The sequence below is a fragment of the Myxocyprinus asiaticus genome, chromosome 1 (assembly GCF_019703515.2).
Source record: "Myxocyprinus asiaticus isolate MX2 ecotype Aquarium Trade chromosome 1, UBuf_Myxa_2, whole genome shotgun sequence".
Taxonomy (NCBI): domain Eukaryota; kingdom Metazoa; phylum Chordata; class Actinopteri; order Cypriniformes; family Catostomidae; genus Myxocyprinus; species Myxocyprinus asiaticus.
In genome coordinates this window covers 33481690-33493824 of record NC_059344.1, presented here as the reverse complement: position 1 = coordinate 33493824, position 12135 = coordinate 33481690, and the positions used below count along the sequence as shown (strand labels likewise).

Below are 12135 nucleotides of genomic sequence, written 5' to 3'. Positions count from 1 at the left end.
CACTAGTGGAACAGAAAAAAATTGCTCAATTGAACTCTAGAAATACAACTGATACAAATAATTTCAATCAATAAAAATGACTTGGCTTAATTTCTGTTATGCTAACAAATATTTTTAGGTTATGTTTATATCATTTCTGACTTTCGGTGCAGTTTGTGGTGATCGCCAGCATTGTTACCTCCAGTGACCTGAGATATGATGACTATATTTTTCCTTACTGGTCGAATGTGGTGGGCTGGTCCATAGCCTTGTCCTCCATGCTGGTTGTACCCATCTATGCCATCTACAAGTTCCTGAGTATGCCAGGTACCTTCAAGGAGGTTAGTAACAACATAAATACACAGAGGACCCAAAAAGTATTTACATGTATTAATTTTAACAAATGTATGTAAATTGAATTGCATTAGATAACAAAATATCATAATTAGCATCAGCAAATAAATTATGCTAGACATTTTCTGGGAACTTCTCTGAGCCATTTTTGCAATTTCTTTTTAACAAACTGGTCCCAGTGGATGTATCAGTTCCCATCAAGTTCAGTGCCACTGCTGTATAGTTTCACAATAATTATGAACATAGTTCTACTACATTTGATTATTAATCTTGAAAATTGGCTTAACTGTATTTATTTATTTTTTTATAAAACTAACAAACTTCTTTCTGTGACATGTTATGCTTGTAAAGTGTGCTTGTGCTATTTTTATTTTATTTTTTGCAATAAATGCCACTTGGTTAAATTTTTAAGTATGCCATAAGTGTCTATACACTTTTTTGGTTCACTTTATACATTTATGGTTATTTAAATTCAGATTACACAGTTCCATATCTAGTTGTTAGCTTCATGACTTTATTGTGTGGTCCTAGATTTTAAATATCAGTTTCAATTTTAAATGTTACTTGCCGAAGCCACAAACATGCTACTGACAACTGGCTCAGTGCATACATACACTCACATTTTCCACAAACACCAAAAGTCTTAAATGGTTACAGAGATAATCTAACATTTGAATAATAAAATGCCACAATTCCCTGCTGCCATCTGTTTTTAAGCAGATGATTAAGTTTTTGTTTGGACCAGTGCATCATTATTGCTGTGTTTATACTTGCATGTTCACTTTGTTTTCTCAATGTCTTCCATTTCAGAGGATAGCATACTGCATTACTCCAGAACATGAACATCACATGGTGGCCGAGGGTAATGTCAGGCAGTTCAAGGTCAGACCCGAGCACAACACAATGCTAACGGTACCATTGCAAATACCTATTACCAGCTCCAAACGGAATCTGCTGACTTTTTCACATTTTCTGCACTGATTTTGAAGGAAAATTGCAAGAACACTTACTTCTTTCTTACGTCAGTTGTGCTTTGGCATTCCTCTTCTGCGCTTATGGTTTAAGCTTACCTGTGTTCACCAAATCATCTCGGAGATCACCTGCAGAACCGGAGTCATGATGTGCCATTTTCACATTAATATTTTGTTATTCAATTAAACAACAAATATATTACTTGCTTTGATGAAGATAACACTCTTATTTTTCATATTTTAATATGTTTATTCTATTTTTAATATGGTGTGTCTCATCCACCACACATTAATATTTGTATCGTACTACACTTAAAATATCCCAAATTTAAGAGGCGAAACCACTGAAATGGCTGATACAAGTTTACAATTTATAGCCTCAGTGAATAATGCAACTAAAGCATAAAATAGTATGCACACAAAACTAACTAAAAACACAGATTCAGTATTGATGGGTTTGAAATGTACACTACTTTATTAAACATGAAAATAGAATGCATAAATATGCAACATAACAGTCACAATAATAAGCTGTTTCCTTATTTATTTCTTTATGTGTAAAGTTATAATGAAAAAAAATTGAGCTAACAATCCATATTAGGACTGAACATTTTAATGTGTTAATTCCTGCGATTAATAGTTGACTGTTTAACGCTTAAGAAAACAATTTACGCAATTAATGCAGTATCTATTGTTTCCACTTACTGAAGCTTCAATAAAGCTTTTCCCCACTTACTGTGGCAAAAATTGGAGGAACACGCTCAACTCACTGCACATTCTATCACAGAAACTGATTGTGTGGAGCAGTGTACACTTCTTCATTACACGCTGTATAAACATTCTTTACACACATAATAAACATGGGCAGCGGATTTAAGCCTACTGCATGGAGAATGGCGACTTCACACGCAGTCTGGTGAGTCAGGTGTGGAGAAATACAGGCAAGCTGCCGTATCTTTTTGCATATCATCTGAACCAGTGTCAAAAGCGAAACCGCTCGAGAGATACTTGGCGTGTGCCTGACAGAGACTGAACGGCAGCCAGAGAAAATAATAGTTCCCCTTCTGTCACTCACTCGAAGTTGTGTCAATGAAGTGACACTAGGGGTCGCTCCTGGGAGCCCCAGACATCTCTGATCTTTGAGAAAAGGCCAATGAGAATTGGTGAGTGGAATTTGCATGCCACTCCCCTGGACATACGGGTATAAAAGGAGCCGAGTGGTTGTGTTCATTCAAGTTGAACTACTACTGGCCCATTCATCTCTCTTTCTCTCACGAGTTGTTGGTCTTACGGTGCATTACAGCGGTTCTCCCCCCTTGCACCGGCATTGTGCAGAATACATCCCTGGGCGCTTCAACAGTGAGAAAAAAAAGAAGAGTATATGCAGCTCTTTTAGTTGGCTCACCGTGTCTGACACGGAAGACTTGGCTGGACTCCCACCCTCGGGTACAGTGATCCAGTCGCAGGTGGACGCGGAGCTGGCGGCCATGCTTGCCCGGGCAGCCAGGAGTGTTGGGCTGGAGTGGAACCCTTCGCTCCCCACCGAACCCTCGCGGATCGACGATTGGTTCCAGGGGCCGGAGCGCCGCTCACGGCCAAACTCCACCCCCGTTCCTTTCTACCCGGAAGTGCATGAGGAGCTTACGCGGTCGTGGCAGACACCTTTTACTGCCCGCACCCGATTCACAAACTCCTCCGCTCGTACTACCCTCGACGGTGGGCCGGCGAGGGGGTACTCGGTGGTTCCTCGGGTGGATCAGGTGGTCACGGTGCCACCTGCCGGAGTCGTCCGAGGCTCCCGTCCAGGGCCTGTAGGCTCACGTTGTCACTGACAGCTAAAGCCTATGGCGTTGCTGGACGTGCCGCCTTCGCCCTGCATTCCATGGCTCTCCTGCAGGTGCACCAAGCCAAGGCACTTAAAGAACTGCACGAGGGTAGTTCTGACCCGGGATTAATGCAGGATCTGCACTCGGCGACCGACCTCGCCCTTGGCGACGAAGGTCACGGCGCGGTCCCTCGGGCAGGCGATGTCCACCTTGGTGGTCCAGAAATGCCACCTTTGGCTCAACCTGGTCGAGTCGAGAGAGGCTGACAAGACTCGATTCCTTGACGCTCCCCATCTCCGAGACTTTGCCCGGTAGTTTTCAACGGTAAGGAAGCAGACGGAGGCCATACAATATATCCTGCCCCGACTCGGCTCAAGGCCCCACACCCCGTCTGCTCATCGCCAAGGGCATCCCCCTGTGGAGGTAACACCGGCTCCGCCGCAGCCCGCCCCAGTGGGCCGGCCCCGGCTTGGAGCCACCCGCAGGAAACAGACGCCACTCATCTCACGGCTGGCCACGAACCCACCCAAAGAGACCACTCCTTCCCCCGATGGAGGGTCGGGTGGAGAATCCTTATTTTCCTTATCTTTCGATTTCGCTGCATGCCCAACGGGCTGCGGTACCCACTTTGTCAAGAAAAGAGCACCTTATTGGCCCACCCAGACTTGAATCTCGAACCTCACGCTCCTCGTGACAGCCCCCCGGTGAATTCCCCTGAGGAAGGACCTTCCTTCTCAGGGACAGGGCACCATCTGGCACCTGCGACAAGACCTCTGGAATCTCCATGTCTGGCCCTTGGACGGGACACCGAAAACTTAAGTGGCCTACCTTAGTGGCAGTGGTAGACACGATCACTCAGGCCAGGGCTCCCTCGACGAGGCACCTGTATGACCTGAAGTGGCGTCTGTTCGCTAAGTGGTGTTCTTCCCAAAGCGAAGACCCCCAGAGATGCGCAGTCGGATCAGTGCTTTCCTTTCTGCACTAGAAGCTGGAGGGGCGGCTGTCCCCCTCCACCTTGAAGGTGTATGTAGCAGCTATATCGGCACATCACAATGCAGTTAACGGTAAGTATTTTGGGAAGCGCGACTTGATCGTCAGGTTCCTGAGAGGCGCGAGGAGGTTAAACCCCCCCAGACTGCGCCTCGTTCCCTCGTGGGACCTCTCCATGGTCCTTCGGGGTCTACGGGGAGCTCCATTAGTCCCTAGAGTCAGTAGAGTTAAAGGCGCTCTCTTTGAAGACTGCCCTCCTGATGGCGCTCACCTCCATCAAGAGGGTAGGGGACCTGCAGGCATTTTCTGTCAGCGAACTGTGCCTGGATTTCGGCCCGTGTGACTCTCACGTGATCCTGAGACCCCGACCGGGCTATGTGCCCAAGGTTCCCACAAACCCGTTCAGGGATCAGGTGGTGAACCTGCAAGCACTGCCCCTGGAGGAGGCAGGCCCAGCCTTGATGTTGCTGTGTCCGGTGCGTGCTTTGCACATCTACTTGGATCGCACGCAGAGCTTTAGAAGCTCCGAGCAGCTCTTTGTCTGCTTTGGGGGACAGCGGAAAGGAAGCGCTGTCTCCAAGCAGAGGATCGCCCACTGGGTCATTGACACCATCGCTATGGCATATCACGCCCAGTCTACCAGGGGTGTAGTGGCCTCCTGGGCTCTGACCAATGGCGCCTCTGTAGCAGACATCTGTAGAGCAGCGGGCTGGGCAACACCTAACACCTTTGCGAGGTTCTACAACCTCCGGCTTGAGCCAGTTTTGTCCCGTGTGTTGTCAGGTTCAAACAGGTAAGTCTCGGGACAGCTGGCCGGGTGTACTGCTTGCGCATAGTGCCTTTCCCATCCCTTGAGGCGAAGACGTGCGCTCTTTCTCCCAGTCACGTTTACAAAAGTGTGGACCCTGAATGTTCTTCCTCCTTAGCCCTGTGGCTGGCGAGTTTTCAGAGAAACTCGCCACAGGCCCAGTACGTGTGCTAATTAGGCCCTGTACTGGGGTAGGTTCTCCACATGCGCTGGTTACACCATTGGTAACCCCATGTGATGTATTTTTCGCAAAGTGGTTTCCCCATTGGTAAACCGCATCTTCCTTGGGCAGACACCCATCTGCCCGGGTCACCGTGTCTGTAGAAACTCCTCCCCCCTCGGGTAGGACCTACCATGGGACCCTTCCACATGACGTGCTTCCGACTAGACTTGGTAAGACCATGTGACTTATTTCCACTTGAAAGCCCCCCTCTCTGGGTGGGGTGTGGTCTCCGTGGTGTCCTCCTCTTTGGAGGGACACCCCCTGACATGGACCTTATATGGCCCCCAGCTGAACGATTTCGTTCCTTTTGGGGAGAAAAAAAAAGAGAAAAGGCCACGGCTGGGCCGGCCAGTCCTTATTTTTTGTGCAGTCGACTTGTCCCTGAGGTGCAGGGGACTGTTTGATGCCCACAAGAGCGTTGGGGGAGGTTACGTGACGGCCCGGGTGCGCTGGTTACGAGGCACACAGAGGTCTGCCCATCTCGCCCCGCTAGTCCACGTAACACAGTTCAGTAGTCGTGGCGTTTTGTATAGGGACCCCTAGTGTCACTTCCTCGACACAACGTCGAGTGAGTGACAGTAGGGGAACGTCTCGGTTACTATCGTAACCTCCGTTCCCTGATGGAGGGAACGAGACATTGTGTCCCTCCTGCCACAACACCGAACTACCCGCTGAATGGGCCGGGACCTTGTCTCGGCTCCTCAGTGCAAAACCTGAATGAGTGGTTGCATTCCAGCTCCTTTTATACCCGTATGTCCGGGGGAGTGGCATGCAAATTCCACTCGCCAATTCTCATTGGCCTTTTCTCAAAGATCAGAGATGTCTGGGGCTCCCAGGAGTGACCCCTAGTATCACTTCATCGACACAACGTCTCGTTCCCTCCATCAGGGAACAGAGGTTATGACAGTAACCGAGACATTTTCAAGTCTTGAGATTTTAAACTTCAGCAAATTGAAAGTCAGCATTTAATTTGTTTTAAATCTGAATGTATAGTCTCTAACAAGGAACAAGAACACATTTCAGCAATTCTGTAGTGCCTGTTCTAAAAAAGCACAAGCTGTAATTGTCCACGAATTGTCCTCTCCGCTGATAATGTGGATATTCTGATTTTCCTGAAGAAAAAAAATTGAAAATTGAGTGATAAGTATAAGTGGTGAGCTAAAAGGCAAAAGACACAGAAAACTGCACTGTTCATGTCATATCTGTGTTACAATATTTATAATTACACTTTTTATACTTCTAATATTTTTTTTTATACAATGTGCATATAAGAAGCTATTAAGTTTTGTATTGTAATTTCATTTAAGAAATAATGCAGTCATGTATAAATGAGCCTTCACAATAAGAATTATTGCCCATCAGCCACTGCTTTCAAAATAAATTAATTAAAGAAAGATTCTTTGTTTTCTCTGCTGTACCGAAACCGTACCGAACCATGAATTTTGTGTACCGTTGCTGCCTTAACATACATACATACATCCAGTACACACATATACTTAGGGAACTTCAAAACTACAACAATGTTGTAGTTTTGGTCACTTTTATCAATACTCAGAACTCATGAGTATTGATAAAAGTGACCAGAAAACCTATATAGTACCACAATAGTAATGTTTGATTCATTAAAACATTACAACCAAATAAAGCTTCAAAAGCCCTGTCAGAAAACATACCTAAGCATTATAGCAAGTAAACAACTTTGCAAAACAGTTAACAGAAGACGACCAATGGATGACTGCTGACATACCACAAGCCACCTAGCCGGTCCTTCTTTTCTTTACTTACGGAAATGATATAAACATGCACGGACGAATGATGTAAAACTGCAATTTTCCTCCAAATCCGAACCAACAGCTCAAAATATAATTCATTATTGTAAGCTTACAATTTTAATTGTAAGATTTTGATATACTCCCTCAATAATGGAATTTTGTTCATTTTTACCCCCCAAAAATACCCTAGTTCAGCTTTAAATAGAGCTAAGAGTAACATACTCTTATTGGTAGTGAAAAGCATACTTTAATTAGCCTAAATATTTAATTTAAAAAATATCCAAGGGGTGGGGAATGTGCATAACTTTTGTAAATCACAAAGGCTGCAATTCTGTGGAAATTCTGGAGTTCTATGTGCGCAGATTCCGTTTGGGCCTGCACCTTACCAAAATTTAGCCAAGAGAGGCTGTATGAGAGATGACCTGTGGTGAGCATGGCCTTTTCACAAAGAATGTTAAGTGTCTCACATTATTTCCATTGTATTTTTTGTCTTGTTTTTCCAGCTCAGACATTGGTTATCCATCTGATGAAGGGGCCAGGTGGGAGTGCCCTCTTAAATGCTACTTGAATTCTGGAAAGATACAGTGTGTGTGAGAGAGAAAGGTTTCTGCAAAGGTCTCTTACTAAATTAAATGTGTCCCCTCAGAAAAGGACAAAACGAAGCAATGGCTATGTGCTTTTCTCCACACCACACACTGTACTGTCTGGACTGCTCCATTTGTGTTCAGTTGTGGACTTTACTTTTTTTATATTGCAGGGCAAAATTAATGTTGTGCCTGTATTTTTTTCATACCCAAGGATTTAGTCACAACACATCTCAAAAATTATATTTATGGAAAATACAGGTATTTTCCACTTTTTCATTGTAAAAATAATTATTAGGTTGTACTAGTTTACTTTCATGATGGTTATGGATCATTGTTTGTGACAGTGTATACAGAAAAACACCCCAGCTACATTAAACGGTATGGCTGGGAAGTTTAGTGTGTTATATGGAAAACGTTAAGTGGGTGTAACAAGTTAACCTACACTAGGGATGTGCCCAAAGCCTAATACCTTATTCGGAAAGGCAAGAATAATGACTTCAAAATGAATAATGGATTCATCCAAATAATATACAAAAATATTCGTATGACTGATTATCCAAGAGACACAAGTATAAAGCGACATTTTAAATAAACATATACAAAATTACAAAGAATTTATGAATCTCTGCAGCCAATATTTCTAGAGTGTAAACCTTATGAATGAAAATGTGCATGTTGTGATTTCAAATCGGACGGGCGCGGTGTTGACTCTGTTTGCGGTCTCTGTTAATTGTGTGCATCTGGAGCTTATCAAGTGACATTAAGATACAACATCATATACACTTTCCACTTCTTGAAATGTCTTTGTTAATGTATCACACGTTTCACACGTGATTCCCATGTATTTATTTATAGCCTAAACCTGAGCGTGATGTTAAATTCATGACCTGAAGTGATGATTTCATGTCAGAGCCCATCTATCCATCTTTTAAAGTTGACCACATTTATATTCACATCAGCAATTAAGGTAATTATCTGGTTAAGACTTTGTTCCAAAAAAAAGTTTAAATGCTCCATAAAGGTTTAAATGCTCCATAGAGTATTCATTTATTAGGAATATTCCTCCTTATTTAAAATGAAGAAACTGAAACATTCTCCTTCTTTTTCTTCTTCTTTAAACTGTGCTACCTCTGGTAAGGCGCTATATACATTTTACATTATTATTATTATTATTATTTAACTAAATAATGGTGTCTTAACGTAAAAATTCCTGATAGATTTATGGGGCTTTCACCTGTTTGTAGGCTATATTAATTTTATTTTTATTTCTTTTAATGTTTCAATTTGTATTTATTATTCACTGCAAAATGTGTGCTTGACATTTCATATTTAGCTGTATTTTATATATAATTGTTGTATAATAATAATAATAATAATAATAATAATTATTATTATTATTATTATTAGGCTATTATGAAAAGGCATATACAAGGCATATTTTATTAATAGAAACTATAAATGTAAGAGTAACATTTAAAAATGGGCATTTCATTTAGTTTTGACACACCACCGGTTTAAGCCCCGCCCACTCCCGGTTCTATCCGAATACAGAGACAGATACTGATAATTTTGTTATAAAATCAGATACAGATACAAATACAGATAATGGTTTCGCTGCACACCCCTTACCTACACTGTATTTCATAGCGCAAGATGTTGAGGTTTAGGTAATAATACATACAAATGGAAACTCTCTTGATATTGCAAGAGATCATTCACTCGATGTAGCAGGTTTGAAGGGGTTTTGAGTCATTGCTCTGTTTTGGGGTGCAGCTGTGTGAGTTTATCATATATTACCTTGTTTTTTGGAGAATGGTTTGGTTTTTCAGCAGCTGGCTTTCATCAAGGGCTGACTGAGAATTATCTTGAGCACATCTTTTCCTTTTTGACACACCTTACAGAGCAGACATACACCACTGTGTCAGTGCCTTATCTAGCCATAAACTTCCTGCCGTTAAGTCACTCATCCTCATGAAGAGAATGCAGGGATGTTCATTGAGGAGAGAGCTTCAATTATCTCCATGCCAAGGGAACTTTATACTAAGCTTTCAAAATAAACCGAGACTTGTTCCAATGAGCTGCCTCAAGTAGAACTTTCGGGCTCTTCATTTGTTTTATTTCATTGTTTTATTAAGCAAAAGGGAATTTATTTTTATGTTTGAGTCTAGCCAATGGATCAACATTTAGCCTTTGCTCAGATCAACATATATTATTATGATAACAAATGTTATTACAGGACAGATTTGCTACCTAGGGGCAAACCTATATGGCCTTTCAAATGAATAATGTTTGTAATGATTCAAAATCAATAGAACAAACACATAGAACTTTATATTTTGAAATCAAAGACTCTATGAAACCGGTTGTTGAAAGTTACGGTAAAAGTGTTCTGAAACACTAGACAGAGGTTTAGCCTATTTAGTTTGAATTCTGTTTGACATGACAAAAGTTCCATTCAAAATCTTCGATTCCAAGAAATACAGTTATTTAATTGGAATGCATTCCATTTCCACTATACACTGTCAACTGCTGTTGAATTAATTGAGCTCTTGTGGTAGTTCCATTATCATGTGGACATTTGAACATTTCAAGTCTTTGTGTTTGCATTTAGGTAACAGATTAGGTCTAGTTCCAGGTCTAGTCTATCTCCAGATTAGGTTGGTTTTCAAACCCCTCAAAATCAATGATTTGTCTAATCTATGTGGTCTTTGTCTTGAGATGATGCATACATACAAATGTAATTCACATTAGCTTTCTTGTTCTAAGATAATGTTTCACTTACATTTTTAAGTGACAAAATGTACTTCCATTATGGCATCTCTGTTCGTTTGTGTTATATTTATTCCTTTCAAATACAAAAATAAATAAATTAATTAAACATGGTCACTGGTAGAAAGCAAACAACATTGTGGATCATGAAATATAAAGAGATTATATTCTTTTGTTATATATCTAATATTGTATGTATCAAATTCTTTATGAAACGTGAATGTAAAACATTTAAAAACAAAGTGTCTAATGTTATATCATACTGTGTGATGTTGGTAAAGATATAAATATTCAGAATTCAGAGATGTATAATGTAACCGGAGGTGACGTAGCCACATGAATGTAAACAGAGCAGCTCTGGCATTTCTGAGCGATGCTTACAGAATACTGTGTACAAATACAAATTTGTCCTTTTGATTGTGAGTGACAATTATATATTAAAAGTCAAAATATGCACATTATAACAATAAAATCCTTTCCAGTACACACACAGATCGAAATGTGTTTTTTGTCTGCTCTTAATTGAGCTTTTTTGTTGTTGTTTTTAATCATTAAAACTTGAAACTGATCACCGTTTTGTTTTGTTTTGTTTTTTTGTTTTTTAGAAATGCACATGGACTTTCATTCATAGTCCTCTAATCAAACGTTTTGTGTTCTGCTGAGCACTGGCTGACAGAGCCGTTTTTGTGTGTCACTTTATAGCATTCTGCTTTTGTGTGTGCACTGTTCACTTGTCTCTGCCGGATGCACACTGAGGTTATACAGAAGCCAAATGTGTGTCCCCACTCTGCCCCATGCTGTTTAAATAATAAAATGCCCCTGGGTCAGTTCATCACCTGGAAGATTCTCCTCTGTTTCAGCACATTCAATAAAGGTTAGTGCTACATGGATAGAACGATCCATTGTGGGACTCATAATATCTAAAGACCACCCAACAGTCTGCTACTGTTGAACAAATAGAAATTTCAATACAGAAATAACCAATAACCAAGCTTTTTCTTCTTAACAAATCTTGCATATTTGGAACTGAGATTGTATTACAGGTCTAAAATCATATTTAGACTCTGTTCCAATCCCTAGTAAGATGCCTTGCTGTCTACTTTCTAGCATACTCAAGAAATAGAATCTCAGCAGGCCCACGTGGAATTTGCAATCTTTTTCACATTTTCTGTACTAATAGTGGGGGGAGGCCTGGGGAATTCTGTGCAACTGATTAAAATATAAAATGTGTTGAGAGTTGCGAGTATTATAAACTTATAGCAGAAAGGATTATGTGTAGAATTTTATGAATGATTCAAATTGTTTGCAAATCTGTGGTGCTTTCTGTGGGCACAGATTCTGACCATGCCAATCATTTATAAATTAAAACACTTTTAGGCAGCAACTAACTTGCAAATAGTGCTCACAGTGGATTCTAATAGTTTGATGCTTGCATGTTGCAAAGCTAACATCTTGGTAATCTAAACACAAACTGCACAGTACACAAATACTAAATGAAATACTCAATGTTAAATAAGATGGAACTAATAGAGCTATTCAGTATTGTCATTTCCATTATTTTCCATCTTATATTAAAATAGTCACAATAGTTTGTCACAATATCAGCTGCTTTATCCATAAAGGATATATGCAATGCTGTTTTTGTTTGATATGATTCGTCAGACACTCAGCAAATCATTCAAATAACAATAATTTGAAGTAATCTAAAAAGTTGTCTGCAAAGCAATTAATCTGCCTGTGGTCTGTTGTTATTGCTGGAGGTTTTCCAGAATATGTAGGGTACAACGGGGCTAAATGACCCCCAGGGTAAAAGGCATTTTTGATTTTATTTTCTCCCAAAACACTAAATAGTAACA

At 41.0% G+C, this 12135-nt stretch overlaps 1 protein-coding gene across 1 annotated transcript in view; it reads left to right on the top strand.

Annotated features, from left to right (window-relative positions):
• The window catches only part of LOC127448402 (sodium-dependent noradrenaline transporter-like), a 41649-nt gene extending 30894 nt beyond the window's left edge, over window positions 1–10755 (top strand). Inside the window, exons 13-15 of the mRNA XM_051710890.1 lie at window positions 153–320; window positions 1144–1245; window positions 7427–10755. Of these exons, the coding sequence (XP_051566850.1) occupies window positions 153–320; window positions 1144–1245; window positions 7427–7450 (294 nt within the window). The 3' untranslated portion in view covers window positions 7451–10755. The remainder of the gene's footprint in view (window positions 1–152; window positions 321–1143; window positions 1246–7426) is intronic.
• The last annotated feature ends 1380 nt before the right edge of the window (window positions 10756–12135 follow it).